This window comes from Mustela nivalis, assembly GCF_964662115.1.
Source record: "Mustela nivalis genome assembly, chromosome: 8".
In the NCBI taxonomy this organism is placed as follows: domain Eukaryota; kingdom Metazoa; phylum Chordata; class Mammalia; order Carnivora; family Mustelidae; genus Mustela; species Mustela nivalis.
This window is the reverse complement of record NC_139027.1, coordinates 65,711,403-65,732,740: the sequence shown is the minus strand read 5'-3', so window position 1 is coordinate 65,732,740 and position 21,338 is coordinate 65,711,403. Positions and strand designations below refer to the sequence as shown.

Genomic DNA, 21,338 nt, shown 5'->3' with positions numbered 1-21,338 from the left:
AAAATTAGGTTGGCAAAACGTCCCCCAGACTGTAAGTAAAGAAAGCCTCAATTCTTATTTCTAGTTTTTATTCTAGTTAGCATCTTCTTCTTTTTTTTTTTTTTTTAAAGATACACTTATCTATATGACACAGAGAGAGAGAGAGTGAAAGAGCACAAGTAGTGGGAGCAGCAGGCAGGCAGGCAGAGGGAGAGGGAGAAGCAGTCTTTCCCCCGAGCAAGGAGCCTGACGTGGGACTCGATCCCAGGACTTGGGGATCAGAACCTGAGCCAAAGGCAGCTGCTTAACTGACTGAGCCACCCAGGTGCCCCTGCATATTATTCTTTAATTGAAAGCTGGTACAACTGATAGTCACTGACTTTTTAAATTCCATTAGTTGTCCAAGTCTTACAATAAAACTTTACTTCATGATCGGTAGAAATGCATTTCAATTAAACAAGATTAGACTACAATACTCAATACACCTTAGTAATACTTTCAATAACGTGTGTTTCAAAGATGCTTCAGGTCAGACTATAAAGAATTAAAAAGGATGCTTACAACACAATTTTAAAAAGTAATCTCTATGTGCAACATGGGGTTTGAACTGAAGAACCCGAGAGCTGCATGTTCTACTGACGGAGCTAGCCAGGTACCCCCTCACAACATATTTTTAATAACATAGGAGGCTTCCTACATTATAATCTCTGATGAAAAAAAGAACCTGCATTGTATATACACATTGATCTGATGAGGTCTAAAATGTCTATTTGTGTGTAGAAACATATTGCAAGCAAATTTTTTAAAATGTCAAAAATGACTGCAGAATTTATTAGTGATTTTCACGTTTTCCTTTATATTTTTCCACATTTTACAAATTTTCTAAAAAGCAATTCCCTTGAATAGTTAAACAACAACACGCCACATTGAAACAAGTATTGAGGGCTATGATCCTAATACGAATTGCAAGACAACTGTGATGATGATGATGACAAAAATAATAACAATAAACATTCAAATGCCTACCATTTACCGGTACTCTACTAAAGGCTTCATAAGTAGTAATGAATTCAATCCTGCAATATTCCTACCAGGAACATACTATTATTGTTCCCAGATAACAGATGAAACTCTTAATTGTCTAACTAGTAGTAGAAAACATTTAAGTATGAATTATTCTCTTTATAACTCAATTCACATACACACAAAAAAATACAGTAAAAAGGTTCCACGAGTACTTTAAGTAACACATCTCAGCAAGTTCACTGGCTCAATATCATTACTTACTGTGTAATGAATTTACATGGGATCCCAGAATTTGGAAGCAGGTTTTCATGTGTAAAATTAGGAAAAACCTAATGGTAGTAAATAGGATGAACCATCTGAAGAAGTAATTATCCTGTAAGCATCAGACTATAAGCTGTCTCAAACCTATGTCTACCTTATCACCATATCTTCAGGGCCTGGTACAATATCTTATACATGATAGATGCTTAATATCTTGAAGGAAGGAAAACAGGTGAAATAATCTAACATTGGGTAACTGAGGAATTACGGAATTAATCTAATTCAAATAAATGCGGCATGGGCATAATTTCAATAAAGTAAATCAGTACTAGTATACTCAAAGCTATAACTCAAACAAGGAAAAAAGTCAAAAGTTATAAATTTATCTGGGTTCCTTTCATTATCTCTAGGGTAAAACTGGGCTGGACTAGTTGCTAGGTATGGTGTTAAAATGGAATACATATATTGATGAAAGTAGCCCTTAAGATCCTTAACTTGCTTTACACTGGCTACATACAAGAATCTTCCCACTGTGTTTTGACTTCTATTTAAGTTTGTCTATACTTAAAGACAGGTTGATTAGCTAATATGACTTTTCTATTCTATTGAGTAGACGGCTTTCTTTCCTAAAATAAATTAATAAACTGGTATCCCAGATTCCTGTGATACTAATATGAAACAGTGCCTAAATGATCAAATCTTTTACTGTGCTCATAAAGTTGAGTTGTAAGATGTGCAAAGATAAAGACCAGACCTGGGAACATGGATCTGTGAAATCGTACTTATTAGGGAGCCATCTGGCCTCCTAGATATGTCCAGCAAGGGAAAATAAAGAATTGTAAAGAAACACCAAAAAATGTAAGCATAAATACAACTTCACATATTCATTTATCCATTTAAATAAAAAAAATATTGGGAATACCTTCAGAAAGCTCGCTAGTTCTGGATATTTGTTCCAACTCCCAGCCAAGATGTAATGATTCATCCATACTTTGTTTCTGTGCCATTTCCAAGGTCATATTTTCTTCCATTAATTCTTCAATCTTTTTTCTATCCATATCACGTTCCTTTTTTATTGTCAGGGAGTAGGAAAAGAAATGAAAGCTCACCACTAGTGTAATTTCAAGCTAAATACTCTATTACTTAAAAACTTTTACCAGAAACTGAATGAGGATAAATTTTAAGTTCCTTAAAATTTTCAGTTTGAAGATGATAATCAGTTATAATTATTCATACTGATCATTATATTGATCAGCTGTCTGATTTTTTTAAATCTTTTTTTAAACTTTTTAAAAATATTTTATTTTTAAGTAATCTCTATATTCAACATAGGGTTCAACTCACAACCCCAAGATCAAAAGTCACTGACTGAGCCTGCCAGGGACCCCTGTCTGATATTCTTTTAAAGTGATCCTTGGGGACACTGAAGACTATTCTTCACATATTTCATTATATATAGCAAATGATTTCTGACTCAATATTAAATTTTAGCAAATTTTTAATTTTTAAAAAAGATTTTATTTATTTATATTAGAGACAGAAGAAAAAACAGAGATAGCAGGAGCAGGAAGAGGGCCAGAGGGAGATGGAGGAGACCCTCTGCTAAGTAAGGAGCCTCATGTGGGGCTCAATCCCAGGAGCGGGGGAGCATGGCCTTAACCAAATGAGCCATCTAGGCACCACCCCTAGCAAACAGTTTTATCTCTATATTTTATTTTATTAATTATCTTAAGATTTTATTTGTCAGAGAGAGAGAGAGAGAAAAAAAAGAGTACAAGCAGGGAGAGCAGCAGGCAGAGGGAGAAGCAGCCTCCCAGCCAACCAAGGAGCCCCATCCCAGGACCCTGGGATCATGACCTGAGCCAAAACCAGATGCTTAACCAACTGAGCCACCCAGGCATCCCTATTTCTATATTTTAAAGGCATATTTACACAATAGCTTAATAGTTTTTTTCCAAAGCAGAAGACAAAATTAATAATTAACACTACTCTGTAACAAAAGCAAAAATTTGTACCACTCCTGTTTTTATAAAGAATTGGAAACATCTAATTTATTTAGCCATCTCTCCTCTGTTAAGGCCACAGGAACTAGTCATTATTGTCATTATGGGGAAATCAGATGAATCTGACAGATTTCCTAAGAAACTGTGCAACTGTTCAATCTTACATTACTTACCATCTCCATATCATGCAGTTTAGCCTTTAGCTGTAAATTCTCTTTTTCTAATTCATGTAATTTATCAGAACGAGCTCTAGTTCCTTCTAATTGATCTTCCAACATGGTTTTTGTTTCTAATAAAACTTGATTGTCTTCTTTTAATTCCTATAAAAATTTCAAATAGGCTTTATCAGAAATATGTTAATTTTTCACATGTTAAATCTGTTAATTTTTCACAGCTCTGAAACAAAAAAATCTTTATTGTAAAATAAGACATTAAGCTATCTTTATCAAAAGTTCTTTATGCAAGAGCAAAAGCTACTGAATAAGAGATGCAGTTATGTTTTCCTGGTTTCATATTTTTTCCCTCAGAATTTAACCTATATTATGCAAACATGATACTCAGTACTTACGCAAGGATGAGTAACACTACTATAATTTTACATAAAATTGTCAGGGTATACTTAAATTTCTTAGTCACAAGGATAAGGAACTAAGTAGAAGTAGTTTTTCTCATATTTAAGACACAAATCTCCATAGAATCCGGGCTAATGTTTTTTCTTTTGCTAAAATAGATTTAAAGACTTCTCTCTAAACTATAACTTGAACCTGAAACATTGGGTTTTTTAGTAAAATACCAATATTTGAGCTAAGACTCACATAGGTCATAAACTAAGGCTCCTATCAATAAACATTTTATATCAGCATCTTGAGAAAATGCTTAAAATCCATACATATGTTTTGAAGACATGTGCTCACAAATCTGTGTTCCTAAACTACATTTTTGTGGATTATAAACTAAAGTCAAAAGAAAGTATATTAAAATAGTGGCATTTAAAAGGCTCTCTTAACAGTGCCATGCTTACACATAAGCACCTTGTCTTTGGTATCTACTCAGTCTATTTTCTGGTAACTTTTAGGCTAACATACTCTAACTACTTTCTCTTATAATGTTTTCACTTCTTCATTTTGCATACTCCTCCTTCCTTCTTATCACCATACTGAAACTGATAAAACTCTCCTCTTCAGAAATGAAAAAAATTAACTGAGAAAGAAAAACAGAATGTAGAAGCAAGGACCGCCAAATTCTTGAGGTCAGACTGAACTTCTTCTAACACTGAACTGCAACCAATAAGTAAGAAAAGCTGTCTTTTCTAAATACACACACAGACACACACCTTCAGAAGGGGAAAAGGAGAGAGAGTGCCTTCTTAATCATAGTTTAGTATTCTGAGTTGACCAATAATCAGAAACATGCTTTGCTTTCACTTCTAGAAACAAGTTTGAAATCAGTAGAAGTATATATTTTGACAATGAGGGAAGAACTTCAAGTCTTCCTTACCTATAAAGCTAAATAAAAGAATAAAAGCACTCCAAACAGTTCAATAAAATTAATAATGTCCAGAGATCCCTTTTAACAAATAAAGGCAATATGCTGATCTACCATAAAATAAGCAGCTAAAGTATTTATAATTTGTTCAACATTTTCAAAGTTCCTTAAATTTATTATGTGCATTTTGAAAAACCTAACTTTTAAACAAAATAATTGGAATAGCTTAAATTATGCAACATACCTCAACTCTTGCCTTATAAAATTCAATATCATGTAGTCTTTCTTTATATCTGCTGACTTCACTTTCGAGTTTATCCACTCTGATTGCTTTTTCTCGAAGTGCATCTAATTCATCTCGGTACATTCTAGCAGAACGAGCATCCGAAAGCAAATTCATGTTCTAAATATAAACAAATATTAGTATTTTCAATTTTCAAATAGGTAATCTCTGGTTGCACAACTCAATGAATTTTCTAAAAAAAACTCCAATGAATTGTATCCTTTACAAGTGTGAATTTCACAGTATGTAAACTATACCTCAGTTAAGCTGTTAGATATAAGGAAGTTATTGTTGATGGCCAGTACTGACAACTGCTACACCTCGGCCAGGGGTTGTACTGCCACCCTGGGCAACTTTGCCAAGGCAACTTCAGAGGCCATTTCCAAAACCTACAGCTATATCACTCCTGACCTCTGGGAAGAGACTGTGTTCACCAAGTCTCCCTTATCAGGAATTCACTGACCATTCTGTAAAGACCCACACCAGAGTCTCCAGGCAGAGAACCCAGGCTCCAGCTGTGTGGCTATGAAAAATGTTAAGTGGATAAAAACCTGTTAAAAAGAAATAAAAAAATAAAATGGGGAGATATATGAAGGCGTTAAAAAAAACAAGAATAGAGGGACGCCTGGGTGGCTCAGTTGGTTAAGCAGCTGCCTTCGGCTCGGGTCATGATCCCAGCGTCCTGGGATCGAGTCCCACATCGGGCTCCTTGCTCCGCAGGGAGCCTGCTTCTCCCTCTGACTCTGCCTTCCACTCTGTCTGCCTGTGCTCGCTCTCGCTCGCTCTCTCTCTGACAAATAAATAAATAAAATCTTTAAAAAAAAAAAAAAACAAGAATAGAAATTATTTTAAAATGTGTTTATATGCAAATACAAACATGCTTACATACAAATTTTTAAATAATGATAACTACTTAGGAATGTAAAAACTACTCAGCATATTTTAAAATAAGTTAACCTTTAGTTAACGTAACCATTTGGAATTAAAGGTGCAAAAGTTAACTTTAAAATACAAGATAGTGAAAATACGGAAGAGGCAAACTGTATCACTAAAGTTGATCATTAGTTACTTTAGAGAAATTATGTTTCTATCCAAACTGTTGTAACATACAAAAATCCTACTGGGTTTTTCTAAACTCCCAAGTGAATATTAGTTGCATGTGATTAGTGTTTAATAACATTTTAGACAGATATCAAAAATTCAATCTTTAAAAGCTCTCTCGTAAACCTTTAGAACAGGTTATCAAAGCATGACCCAGGGACATCTGTGGGTCCCTGAAACCCTTTCAAGAAGTTCATGAGGTCAAAAACATTTTCATAATAGCACTAAAACATTTTTTTTTCATTCTCATTTCTCATGGGGACACAATGGAGTTTCCTAGAGGCTACACGGCATATGATATCTTAATAGACTGAATGCAGAAACAGATATGAGAATTTAGTAGCCTTTAATTAAGATAGGCATTAAAGACATTTGCAAAATGATTTTAAAAAAGAGAGACTTGCAAAAATGCAGAAGAGTAGCATTGTTCTAATTTGTTTTTGGAAAATAATGGTTATAAGCATACCACTTTTATGTTAACATGGAATAGGTTGAATATTATTTTTAAATAAATATTTTCTTAAATTCTAAGTTTTAAAGTACAGAAAATACCAGTAGATATAAACCTCAATTTTTAATAGTAGAAAAGAGCCTTGAGACAAAAAAAGATTGAAACTACTGTTTTACAGGGAGCACATATACAAAAAACCATGCTTCCAAGGAAGAGCAGAATAGCAGTCACAGCATATCTAGAAATGAAGATTTTGATTCCCAGTCTCATTCATCTGAAAAGGTCCCAGTTTATGATTCTGCAAGTGGAGTATTCCCTGAATTTAAAATAGCAAGTTAGGGAAAGTAAGGAGAAGAAATAATTGTCTAGGCCTACCACAATCCTTACCACTTATGGGTAAAAGTAGACTTCATGCCTACCTCCAAATAAAAATGAAACATTATAAATATTAAAAGAAGTAAATTCTTAAACAGTCTTGGTTCAAGATTAAAAAAAAACCCAAACACAAAATTCTAATAAAATAAAAGGAACTCTTAAAAGGTAAAAAGAATTGATCTTACTTAAAAGGTAAAGAGTAAAAAATTAAAAAGCATTCTGTCATCTGTAAGTTAACATAAAGCACTCTCAGAGACTAGAGACTTAGGGAGATACACATTAAGCACCACACTTCACAGTAGAGGTGTTCCAGTTTCCCAGCCATGGAAGCCAAATATACAAAAAGAGAAACTTGCAACTACCCCAAGTCCTAAGAGATTCCTTAGAATTCTAGGAAATTCAAAGAAAAGTATGAATTCTAGGAAAGTATGAATAGCACTGATATAGAAAATGTAAAGTCCAAAGACTGATTTCCTGGGCTCTGGCATTTTTAAACAGAAAAACACTGAAAAAAGTAATTTTTAAGCCCCAGTAACATCATAAAATATTAAGGCAGAGGTTATAAATTTCAAGCAGAAAAATAATTTCCAATTACTGACTGGTCCCATATAATAAAAGTTTCAGGTACAAACCTCTTGTTGGAGCCTTTTTAGTTCTACTTCCATTTGCTCAAGTTCTTGCTTACAGTCCAACAACTGTTCAGTCTTTTCCTCCCTTAAATGAAAATTTTTTAAATCATCAGTTTATTGTTTTTGAAAACCATGATCATCTGCTTTAATACAAATGTATTATCATTACTGAATATCTAGTTGAAAATCCTATTAGCCATCCACTAATCCAGGGGGAAAAGACAAAGAAATGGATATTAGGAATGTGTGTGATTACATGACATCAATCAGATTCCTCCTTAAAATTCCCCAAAGGCTAATAACCTCAGTGACCGACACCCTCTAACTTCATAAGATAGTTTCTCTCTCTTCATTTTTCTTGCCATCCCCTATTCTCACTCTCCTTTTTGTCTTTCTCCCTCTCAAAGACACTGCAAGAGTTTTTAAGCAAGGCACTAGGATCTGGGTCTGAGTCTTAAAAGATCTCCAACTATTTTCAACATCTACAATGGTCTAAAGGAAAGTGTATACAGCTATACAAATACATAAAATATATCCCTATTGGTTTCCTCCCAGTAGTCTATAAACATCTTCTATTTTCTCCTATTCTTCTTCTTCTTCTTACACTCACTACCTTACTTCTCCCATTTTCTAATGCCCTTTCAGAGTCAAGCTGCTCAAACTCAAGTTTCCATTCACTAACTCTACTTTTCCACCTTCTGTTCTTTAATAAAAAAACGGTAAATGTTCATTGTATAAAGCAATCCACTACTGACATCTCATCATACCTATACTTTTTTTTTTTTTGAGAACCATAATTTTTAATGAAGAAATAGTCCCTTGGAGTTCCACTTTTCACTGTAATGAATAATGTTTTGGTAAATAAACACTGTATGTTTAGGGGCACTTGGCTGGCTGAGTTGAAAGAGCTTGTGATGCCTGAACTCAGGGTCATCATGAGTTCAAGCCCCATGTTAGATGTACTTTACTTAAAAAAACAAAACAAAACAATGCACCCACCCACTCCCCAAAACCTTGTATGTTTCAGGCCAGATTTATAAAAGTACATTACATGTTTAAATGTTCTTGATATATACCATCAAGCAGCCTCCAGAAAGGTCATTATCAATTTATAATGCAATCATTGTGAATAAAAGTGCCTATATGAAAATCAATTTAATAACTGAAAAATTCTGTGTTACTATTCTAATTTGCATTGGATTGAATACTAAGACAACCTGGAAGAAATGGGTAAATTCCTAGAAATATATAAATTACCAAAACTGAAACAGGAAGAAAAAGAAAACTTGAACAGACTGATAACCAGCAAAGAAGTTGAATCAGTAATCCTAAAACTCCCCAAAAAACAGAAGTCCAGGGCACCTGGGTGGTTCAGTGGTTTAAGCCACTGCCTTGGGCTCAGGTCATGATCTCAGGGTCCTGGGATTGAGTCCCACATTGGGCTCTCTGCTCAGCAGGGAGCCTGCTTCCCTCTCACTCTCTCTGCCTGCTTCTCTGCCTACTTGTGACCTCTGTCAAATAAATAAAACAAACAAACAAACAAAAAAAACAGAAGTCCAGGGCTAGATGGCTTCCTAGGCAAATCTACCCAACATTGACAGAAAACGAGTTAATACCCATTCTTCTCAAACTATTCCAAAAAAAACAGAAAAAGAAGGAAAACTTCCAAATTCATTCCATGACCAACACTGAGTGTTGCATGTAAGTGATCAATCAAAAAATTCTACTCCTGAAACCAATATTATACTTTATGTTAACTAACTAGAATTTAAATAAAAATTTGAAAAGAAAAAAAAAACACATTTCAAATTATATTTTTACCCTGCATGTTAATAAACTAAGAACAATTATAATTATATATTATATAATATATAATGTATATTATAATGTACCCCTATAAGTATGCTATTAGTTAACCTACGTGTTCTCATTACAATTATTTATTTCCGTTGGGTATAAGGCAACCTGAACTACCTTTAACCACCATAATTTCCATACTTCATTATTTTGGAAAGATCTGTCCCAACAAAAAGACTTAGAACAAATGTTAATAAAAGAAATCTGTGAAGAAACACATTTTCAAAGGACAAAAAGATGGTATTTGATGAAATGCTATTGGGAATACTCGCTATATCTGAAGTATTAATTTATTCATTAATAATATTCATTTACATTTTTCCAGTCAGCATATGAGAAACCAAATTTTATCAATGTCTCTAAGTTGTTTGGGATTTTAATACACTCTATGGTCAAGTAAATTTCATTTAAAAATCAAATTCTAATATAGTGCAAAATGTTAAATGAATTCACAACCATCATTACAGTTCTAATTGCATGCTTTATCTAAAGACTGGAGAAGATTGTGCTAAATTATATGGCACGAACTAGTGTTCACTGTTTAGGCTATCCATTAACTGCCAGTCAAACTAATAACAGCAATCTCTTCTCTAATTTTCCTGGTGCAGCTGTTTATAGAATATCCTGGGCGTGTTCACTTCAATAGATCCATAATAGCGCAGACATCCACAATGAAAGCTGTATTTTTTTGTTTTCAAATTTTCCTATAGACTGTATATTTTTTCTACCTTGCATATTCAATCACTTTCTTAAACTAACTGCTTTTAATAATCAGTAAATAAACTTAATTGTTATATTGTGTCTTAAATTTTAAATCTATACTCTGAAGCCCAAATTCCAGGAAAACAAACCAAAAGAAAAATATAATAAAAGAAAAAAGCCATAAACATAAAAAATCCTTTGTTCTTTTTAAAGTACAAAATAAAAAACCTCCAGCAGAGACTGGCTCTATCTTTACATGTGATTCACCAAGGAATGCTCATGTGACATTTACACCAAATGATCTTTGAAAGTTAAATAAATATAATTTCATCAGCACTAACCAATCTGACTACCATGTCTAAGTACATGACTCAGGCATTTCAATTACCCAACACAGATGATACAAAACACAAAATTATTTTTTATAATACTGTATGCCAACAATTCAGTCTTTTATAACATTAATTTTTAAAGAGCTAAACTTGTTGACTGAATCAGCAGTTGCCTTTTTTTGAATCCAGTTTTGATTTGAAATCCAGTTTTGGATTTCAAAGAATATAAAATTTAAAAAAAATTAAAGAGACCCCAATTTGTCAAGGAAGAACAGTATTTTATAAGAGAAAGATCATTGTAACATAAGAAAGGCAGGAAGAACATAAATCCAGAATGAAGGACAATCTGTAAATTGGTAAGATTTAGGATTAGGAAAATTTCATGACAGTCTCCCAATTTTTCTCATTTTGATAAATACTAGTGAAAACTCTGACTCAAGCTAGCAGTTGGAACAACTCATCTATATGCCATAAGCTGAAAAAACATTTTTAGGTCACCTTTGTGACCATGTAAATTCAAGAAGCCTTGAAAATGACCAACTTACAATTCCTGCCTAAGCCTTCTTATCTTTGCCTTAGCATCTGCCAGTTCCACGGACAGATGTTGTCGACTTTCCGTTCGCTTCATGCCTGGAGAACCACAGGGTGACTGTGCAGTTGAAGAGGCATGGGGTAAAAAATGAAGACCATCCCGTTCTTCAGAGAGTTCTATGATAGTCTAAAGAAATACAGAAATAAACACTGTTAGTATTCTACATATTAGAGAACTAAAACACATCAACACTATTCACTAAGTCTAAGTACTATCCTATAATATCAAAAATAATTCACTGGGCAAAAATATCTTAACTTAGCGATAGCTCTCTTTTTAAAAAATTTCATGCAGGGGCGTCTGGGTGGCTCAGTCATTAAGCATCTGCCTTTGGCTCAGGTCATGATCCCAGGATCCTGGAATCGAGCTCTGCCTTGGGCTCCCAGCTCAATGGGAAGCCTGCTTCTCCCCCTCCGTCTGTGCTCCCCTTGCTTGTGCTCTCGCCCTGTCACATAAATAAAATCTTTTTTTTAAAAAGTTCCATGCAACAGTTCATGGATTAGCTATTTACTAGATAACATTAGAGTCAGATTTATTCTTTTTTCCCCTTCCTAACTTTTTAATAAAGGAAATCAATTGTGGTAAAACAACTACACTAGACAGAAACTGTTTTAAAGGCTTAAAAGACCTGTTGACATAGGAAAGAAATCAACCCAAGAGGAGTTTGTCTACAACTGTGCTGTCCAATGTGGTAGGCAGTAGCACAAGTGGTTATTTAATTAAAAAAAAATTTAAGGATTTTATATATTTATTTATTTATTTGTTTGTTTGTTTGTCTCAGAGAGCGAGAGTGCACACAAGCAGGGGAAATGGCAGGCAGGACAAGCGGGCTCCCTGCTGATCAAGGAGTCCCATGAGGGACTTGATCCCAGCACTCTGCGATCAGGACCTGAGCCAAAGGCTAACCAACAAAGGCACCCAGGTATCCCCCTAATTACAAATTTAAAAGGTTAAAAATAGAGTTCCTCACTCGCACTAGCCACATTTTAAGTTTATAACAGCTACATGTAGCTAGTGGTTTGTTACTGTATTAGAGCGTGCAGAAATATAATCTTGCCACAATTGCAGAATTCTACAACATTGCTCTAAAATTGTAGACAGGGATCACAGAGGGACCTAAGAGAACCTCAGAGGTTTAGTTCAAACTCTTCATTCTGCAGGTAATGTTAACTGAGGCACAGAGACTAATTTGTCCATGATCACAAAACTCCTAGGAGCAGTGCCAAGACTCCAGGGCCAGTTTCTTGAGTCCATATCCTATGTTTTCTTTCTTGCAATAATATGTAATCTCCATCCCATCTCAACATTTCTTTTATTCCTTTCTCTAGTCTTTCCATGGGACACAAATCTCATTCTACTTTCCCTCGTTCTGAACTTTAAGGGCCATTTAACTTATATTTACCTCACTCAATCATATTCCTCCATTCCTCCAATTTTTCTCTTATTGGAAAATTCTCTTATTCTAAACCAGTTTCTCAGCTTTTGTTTCAAACTTCTCGGGCAAACAGAAATTGTCTTGAATAGTAATTCCAACTGTCTTACTCCAGGTAGAAGAGATAGGGTAACCACCTCAGGACCATGAAATCACCAGTTTTGCTTTCTTATCACCAAGTCTTACAATGCCCTCACTAAATCATTACTTTTATCCTTCTTCTTCTTCTTTTAAACCACTCATCAGAATTCATTTCTTCATCCTTGGCATATATTTCAGCACCAAATCAAGGTCTGCTCAACTACTGCTTTCACAAATTCCAGTATCCCTACTGACAATCTATAGAATGTGACTTCTCAGTCCCATTTCTGTTTAAAACTCTACATCTACTCCTTATTCAATACACACAGACTTCTCCAATGAAGGAACCATTCCTCTCTTGTGCCATGCCTCCTTTATTAGCATTACTCCCATGGCACCATACCTACACCTGAACCTTTCTGCACAGATTATTTCTGGCTACTCTAGTAGTTCTGTGCCTAACTGTCATCCTTTCTAATGTAACACTACCATGCCACTCTTTGACTACAGTCCACTCTTTGGGAAAAATTAAAAGGGAATGAATATTTACAGAACTCCAGACAGGGGATTTTCCAATAAGATCTTATCCAATACTATAATCTACAATAGAGGTATTATGTCTACTATAAAACAATAAGGAAACTGAGACTCATATAGATTAACTTAACAAAGTCACACTTTTAACAGGTATAACAGTAATTCAAATTCAAGTTTAACTCAAAACATTATGTCATTTTCCTTACCTACCCTCATTTTTTAAATTCCTTCTCTATGGTGATAAAGAACTCTAAAAGGAAAACAAACAAGAAACTACACAGTCCTACAACAAACTTGCCATCTATTTTCAGTTAAGCTCTTTTCAATGCCCATCAAGTCTTTAGTTGAAATTTTGCTGATTTCCTGCCAAATTTCTCTACAATGATTGTTTTAAACATATTTCTTTTCTCTACTTAAGCCTCCACGTGTAAACTGCTATTATCACTTCTACTAAATGACCTCTCCTCCAACTTGTCAAAGAAACAAAAACACCTGAGGTTAAATCCTCCATTTTTACACATTTTTGTTTCCAATACATATTCCTTATTTCTACAAGATTTTCAACTTCTCTCTTCCTTATGGCTTTTTTTCTCCTTGATCTTCATATATATGTAAGTATTTTCTATCTAGGGGGGAAAAAAGACCACAATTCTCTCTCGTTACCCTTCTACTTCTCATTCATTGCTTTTTGCAGGGTAGCTTATACATTGACACTATTCATCTTATCCACCTACCCCATATGCCCAGACCAAGTGCCTGTCTCTGTGAATACTGTTACTCGTAATCTCCATGCTCAGTCTTCATGGAGTCAAGTTTTATTTACTTACTCTCTCCATTATCTTTAATCTTGCCTTCTAACATCTCCTGACTCTAATAATAATAGTGCTTGTGGATAGTACTTAATATGTTTCATGCACACATAAATTAGAATTTAATTACATGCTCTTTTTAAGTCTTTTTAAAATTATATGCTATCTTTTATTTTTATTTAAAATGGTTTTTCCCCCCATAAACCTGATACAATCTCATACCTCCTCTGTATCTCTGATCTCATTTAGCATAGTACTGAGCCAAAAACCAGTTCCACAAAATTACTTAATTGAATGAGTCACAAAATGGAAAACTCAAGAAAGTAGAAAGACGCGTACTACATTTGAACTTAGTAGATGGTATTATGGAGATATCAAGAGGTTCCAAATGTCAGTGTACAAAAGAAGTATGGGTTGAGAAATATTTCCTAAAAAGAAAAAAGAAGAAACCAAGTACTAAGAGTTAAAGAGTATCCAGAGGAATTATCCATTAAAGATTATGTAGACAATTTGACTTTTCTCTAATGTAGTAATTTCTTTAACTCAAGGCCTCCAAACATTTTTTTTAAAAACCTGACAAAAAATGTTACTAAAGCATAATTTAATTTCATGAATGTTCTCTGATACTTCTGATCCTAGAGATTCCACTAGCAGTTTTAAGTAATGTCTTCCTTCTCTAAATTCCTATAGTATTTAGATATATGGTTTTTTATTTTATTTATATTTTTATATTTATATTTTTATATTTATTATATTTAGATATATTATCTAATATATCTAATAATATTTATTATATTTAGATATATGATTTTTTACTGCTTTCAATATTTTATTAGAGTAAAGCAAAGCTGGAGGCATCACAATTCCAGACTTGAAGTTATAGTACAAGATCTAGTATCAAAACAGTATGGTACTGGCACAAAAACTGACACAGAATAGAAAACTCAGAAGTGAACCCACAACTATACAGTCAATCTTTAATAAAGCGGGAAAGAATATCCAATGGAAAAAAAGATAGTCTCTTCAACAAATGGTGTTAGGAAACTGGACAGCGACAGGCGAAAGAATGAAACCAAACCACTTTCTTAAACAAACACAAAAATGAACTCAAAATGGGTTAAAGACTTAAATGTGAGACTGAAGTCATAAAAATCATAGAGGAGAACACAGGCAGTAACCTCTTTGACACTGGCTGTAGCAACTTCTTTCAAGGTATGTCTCCTGAGGCAAGGGAGGCAAAAGCAAACAAAAATCAACTACTGGGACTTCATCAAGATAAAAAGCTTCTGCACAGCAAAGGAAACAATCAACAAAACTAAAAGGCAACCTACTGAATGGGAGAAGATATTTGCAAATGACATATCTGATAAAGGGTTAGTATCCAAAATCTATAAAGAACTATAAAACTCAACACCCAAAAAATCAATAATCCAATTTAAAAATGTGCAGAAAACATGAACATTTTCCCAAAGACATACAGATAGCTAACTGATGCAGGAAAAGATGCTCAACATCACTCATCATCAGGGAAAACAAATGAAAACTACAAGGAGATGTCACCTCACACTTGTCAGAATGGCTAAAATCAAAAGCACAAGAAACAACAGGTATTGGCAAGGATGTAGTGAAAGGGGAACTCTCTTGCATTGCTCGTGGGAATGCAAACTTGTGTGGAGGTTCCTCAAAAAAGTTAAAAACAGAACCACCCTCCAATCTAGCAATTACAGTGCAATTCCCCAAAGAATACAAAAATACTAATTCAAAAGGATACATGCACCCCGATATTTATAGCAGCATTATCCACAAGAGCAAAACTGTGGAAACAGTCCACATACTGTTTCCATTTGACTGACAAATGGATAAAGAAGATGTGATGTGTATAGTGGAGTATTACTCAGTCATAAAAAGAATGAAATCTTGCCATTTGCAACAACATGGATAGAGCTAGAAAGTAAAATAAGTCATTTATATGTGGAATTTAAGGGAAAAAAAAAAAGGAACAAGCAAAGGGATGTGGGGGAGGAGGGGGGGACAAACCAAGAAACAGATTCTTAACTATAGAGAACAAACTGAAGGTTACTAGAGGGGAGGTGGGTGGGGTGATGGGTGAAAGAGGTGATGGAGATTAAGGAGTGGACTTCTTGTGATGAGCACAGGATGTCATATAAAGTATATTTAGTGTAACTACTAAATTCTACACCTGAAACGAATATTACACTTTACATCAACTAACTGGAAAATAAATAAAAACTTAACAAAAAACCCTAAATTATTTTATTAAAATAACTTCCCCACTAGATTGTAATGATCTTTGATCCTTTTTTGAAAATTTGTCAGTTTGTTGCTCCCAAGCATTCTTAGCACAAGATCTTCCAATACACACGTATTAATATACACTGAAGAACACATGAAACATAAAAAGATATACCAAAGCTAAGAAAAAAAATTGAAGTGACTTAATTCTACCTATGGAACTCCCAATTAAGGAAAAGAATAAGAAATGTGCTCAACACATCATACATATGGGCAAAGGTTTTATAAACAGGGACACAGGGGTTGCAAATTTGACTTGGCAAACTGTTTAACTTCTCTAAGCTCAAGTATCTTCATTTTTAAGGTGGGGTTACTGTACAGACTTATGAAGATAGTATATTATACACATAACATAATGCTTGGCATAAAATAAGCTTATAATAAAGAGATCTTAAATTCATTAAAATCTATTTGTCGTTTTTGGTAAAAGAAGAGGATTTAAGAAATACATATTACACAAAATTAATACAAAATGAAGAGTAATTAAAAAGAGTAACCGGGGCGCCTGGGTGGCTCAGTGGGTAAAGCCGCTGCCTTCGGCTCAGGTCATGATCTCAGGGTCCTGGGATCGAGTCCCGCATCGGGCTCTCTGCTCAGCGGGGAGCCTGCTTCCTCCTCTCTCTCTCTCTGCCTGCCTCTCTGCCTACTTGTGATTTCTCTCTGTCAAATAAATAAATAAAAATCTTAAAAAAAAAAAAAGAGTAACCAAATTACACTTTCTAGATTGAAATAAAAGAATTACAACAAAAGATCAATCAAAACAGAAAAAAAGGACTCTGTTTTGACAAGGAAGGGCATCCCCTGTGAGTAGTCCGAAGCTTCCTACTACTGATTGAAAAGTCATGTCCTATCCTTGCATGCCAGCAAAATAAAGAATATTAAAGTGCACAGATGCTCACCAGGACATACAACATATATGGACAAAAAGGCCTGGAGCAGCCAATTAGCCTCCTTTGTTGATGTGAACCTTCTAGAATTAAGTGGCCAAGTATGAAGAAATGCACTGCTTAATTTAATAAGCTGACAGTCTGGGTTCCTTGGAGACCCCCAAGGGAAGAAACAAGCAGAAAAAATTCTAACTGATGTTATTTTAAAGGCATCCCCCAAAGCTCAAATTTTCTAGGAGGTCACAAAGCTAGTTCAGTCTATGACAGAGCTGAGAATAAGGACATTTTGCAAATTTCAAGTTAAAATAAGAGTCAGGCAAAAAAGTAAACTGAACACCCTAGGGAACGCTTCCAGGATGTGTTCCAGCAGCAGCAATAAGTAGAGCCACCTGTTAGTTCTCTTGCATCATTGGCTACAAGCTACAGGGTAGCCCTGCCCAAGTCTGTCAATTCAACCTAGCTTGAACTGGCATAGAGCCCACCTGTACAACCATGAACATCAATGTGTGTGCCAGAAGAGCAGTTTTATGAGAAAAGGAGACTCCTCACTGGTCCATATCCAAAGTCCGCCTCTACTGTCTGCAGATGGGAATGACTCAAGCACACACGATATGGCCTGCATCTTTGACACATCGCCACAGTGGACCTGACAGGCATGTTCCTGAGCCCCATCAACAGGATAGAAGCACAGATTATGCCTCCAGCACTAGCTCTGCAGGTCAGGCTGTTTACTGCAAATCCTACTCTATTCCTTCAGCATGGTGCTTGTGGATAAGCATGGCATGAACAAGGGGCACTATATCTCTCTGATGACACCTATGGCCCTCTTCAAACTGAGTGACACCTTCCCCTTAGGAGAAATAGGTCTGTAAGCTGGAAAGGCCCAAACGTATGTGTAATACCTGATATGATGATTCCTCTCCTGGAAGTTCCATTTTTTTCAGGGCCTTAAAATATCCTAATGTACAGATTTTAATTTGTAATTTTGAAAGTCTTTCACTGTAAGTTTTCTTTGCACTTAAAAATGAGCATGCTGCTACCCTATGACCCAGCAATTGCACTACTGGGTATCTACCCTAAAGATATGCACCCGAATGTTTACAGCAGCAATGTCTATTATAGCCAACCTATGGAAAGAACCTAGATGTCCATCAACAGATGAATGGATAAAGAAGAGGTGGTATATATATACAATGGAATACTATGCAGCCATCAAAAGTAATGAAATCTTGCCATTTGCAATGACGTGGATGGAACTAGAGGGTATTATGCACGAAATAAGTCAATCAGAGAAAGACAATTATCATATGATCTCCCTGATATGAGGAAGTTGAGAAGCATTGTGGGGGGCTTGGGGGGCACAAAAGGAATAAATGAAATAAGATGGGATCAGGAGGGAGACAAACTATAAGAGACTCTAAATCTCACAAAACAAACTGAGGGTTGCTGGGGGTAGGGGAGGAGGGAGAGGGTGGTTGGGTTATGGACACTGGGGACAGTATGTGCTGTAGTGAGTGCTGTGAAGTGTAAACCTGGTGATTCACAGACCTGTACCCCTGGGACTAATAATACAATATATGTTAATTTTTTAAAAAAAGAACATACTGCTTTTATACTCTGAAGTGTTCCAAAACATGCTATGAATATGATACTTACTACTTTCTTTCCTCTAGCATGGCTGGTAAATTTTGTAGAGAAATTAGAAACTACAACCATAAACATGCTTTTGATGTATTTATTCAGTGTGATATAACTTTCTTCTATTTTATTTTTTCATATCACTTTCTTCTATTTTATTTTTTATATAAAATAAAATATTTTGGAGGGAAAAATATCATAAAATATTTTGAAGGAAAGAACAAAAGAGCTAAAGGGAAAATCTAAGGAAGAACTTGTTTCAATCCAATTGATTAATACAAAATTATTGTATTTACATTTTCATTTTTCACAATTATTTTTAAGAATCTTTTCTAATTAGTCCACTGGTGACCCAAACGAAAGAGTTTTCCTCTAGAAAACTGTTTAAAAAACCAGCTAGCAACTTGTTTCCAAATAACTTGAGACAAAGGAACGCCACCACTTTTTTCTTGTTAAAAAAACAAATTCAACTAAAATGCTTAATTAGGCAGGATAATACATTTTAAAAATTCTTCAAACAATCAATATAGTGTTTCATATTCCTTAGTTTTGACACAGATCACATAATGACAAATTTTTTGTTCTCATTTCTCCAAAATCATATTCTTCTTCACCCCATATTATAGAAATAATCTATAGACTATAGAAATAATCTAAGTATCTCAAGATAAGTTTGATATATATTAGAGACATTTAGTTCATTCTTCCTTTGGTCTTACTTGCCTTAGGTTTTTTAAAAATTAGTTGTTGTTCTAAATATTTCTTTATTTCCTATCTTTTCTTCTCTTTTAATGCCTAAAGAAAAACTGGAAAATCTCCATCTATAGCGACATGAAAGTTTTGTTCAGAGAAAAAAAAAAACCTTTAGGAATTTCTTCTATGTAAGTCTTTCATTAGCCCAAAGAGTAAACAAATTCTCTGGAAATAAGCTCAAAACTGTCTCTTCCAGGAGTGCTCAGTGGTGCAGTTGGTTATGTATCCAACTCTTAGCTTTGGCTTAGGTCATGATCTCAGGGTCCTAGGATTGAGGCTTATGTTGGGCTCTCTGCTCAGTGTGGAGTCTGCCGGAGATGCTCTCTTCCATTCCCTCTGCCCCTCCCTCTCATGCTCTCTCTCTCTCTCTCAAATAAATAAATCTTTAAACACACACACACACACACACACACACCTGTCTCTCCCATGTAAATGGAGCAACTGATCAAAGCTACACATTCTTCTAAATGGCAGAGCCCTTTGGTCTGCTATTAACAAAATATTATTCACCATCACATGCACTAAAGTCTAGACTTCTATAAAATTACTAGCTGTTTTCAGAGTGCAGGCAAAAACCCTGGTGCAATTTTACTCTTTTGAAAAAGCAAAGTACTTTCTTACGGGAGCCTATAATAATTCTTTTTTAAAATCACACCTCATTTATTGACTACAAAAAATTGAGACTTTTCGTGAGACATTTTATTCCGAACACCTGTTTTCTCCTTTTATTAAAGTTATTTTTCCAACCTCAAAATGTGGCAGTAAAACTAAGAAATTAACCTTAAGCAAATTCTCATGCTTCAAAGGAATGATTTTTCCATTTACATCAACAGTATTTTCAGTTTTGCACTTTTGTACTGTTGCCAGGGCTGTGGAGATGACTTAAAAGCACACAGGAACAAAATCGGAATAGATTTAAAAGAAAGGAGAAAGGAAAATCTAACTGCAATCTCTTTACTAGCAATTTGGGGCTCTTATCTACCCTTTTTGGTTCCTGTGCTGCACAAAGAAACAGACATAAAGTACTTTATTACCTGTCCCTAAGAAACAAAGTATCAATTTTGAAAACCCTCTGAAATCACTTTTGGAAAGCAAACTTTCACAATATACTAAAGGAAATTTACAAACCTCTGAATGTTCATCTCTCTCATCTATAAGTCTTTTTAGATGTAATGCCATATTTTTCAAGAGTGGCTCTATTTCCTCTTGAGACATATCAGTCACTTCCATCCATTGCAGATCAAACACATTTTCCTGATTATGGGTTACCTTTAGCAAAGCAACCAAAATAAACAATGTTTTAGAATAGCTAATACTTAAAAACTGATTTCATTTTAGTACAATATTAGCTCAAAATTATATATCCTTTTATCATAAGAATAATAAGAAGCAAATCTGATCCTAAAGAACACTTGAAATCAATGAATGATGAAAAGGCTAATAATAATAATTATTTTTACTAAGTATAAACTATAAATAAATTTCTATTTGTCTTCCTGTCAACTAAAAAGTAAAACATTTCATTCAGGCATTAAATGGTGATATGTTTGACAACTATTTTAACAAAATCAGTTGAACTTTTGAACTTTTCTTTAGGTAAGACTAAATTTATTGTGCTTGATTCAAAAGCAAAAGTTTTTTCATCCCGAAGGATATGTGTTACTGCACTTGTATACTTGAAAAGCTACATTTTTATAGAGTTTGAAGACGACACGACCACAGAACCTTAGGAGAAAAGGACTACTAACATAAAGATTTTTAAAAGAATGGAAAAGTTACATAAATGAAATACTTATTTCTTGCTTTTCTTTT

The 21,338-nt window shown here is 34.6% G+C and overlaps 1 protein-coding gene across 9 annotated transcripts in view; it reads right to left on the bottom strand.

Annotated features, from left to right (window-relative positions):
* Nucleotides 1-21,338, bottom strand: part of CCDC88A (coiled-coil domain containing 88A) — a 125,254-nt gene that overhangs the window by 52,188 nt on the left and 51,728 nt on the right. For all 9 annotated transcript variants that reach the window (XM_082743550.1, XM_082743552.1, XM_082743551.1 and 6 more), the window contains exons 7-12: nucleotides 20,655-20,795; nucleotides 11,030-11,202; nucleotides 7,597-7,678; nucleotides 4,999-5,157; nucleotides 3,443-3,589; nucleotides 2,189-2,333 (exon numbers count right to left, since the gene is read on the bottom strand). In XM_082743550.1, the coding sequence (XP_082599676.1) occupies nucleotides 2,189-2,333; nucleotides 3,443-3,589; nucleotides 4,999-5,157; nucleotides 7,597-7,678; nucleotides 11,030-11,202; nucleotides 20,655-20,795 (847 nt within the window). The remainder of the gene's footprint in view (nucleotides 1-2,188; nucleotides 2,334-3,442; nucleotides 3,590-4,998; nucleotides 5,158-7,596; nucleotides 7,679-11,029; nucleotides 11,203-20,654; nucleotides 20,796-21,338) is intronic.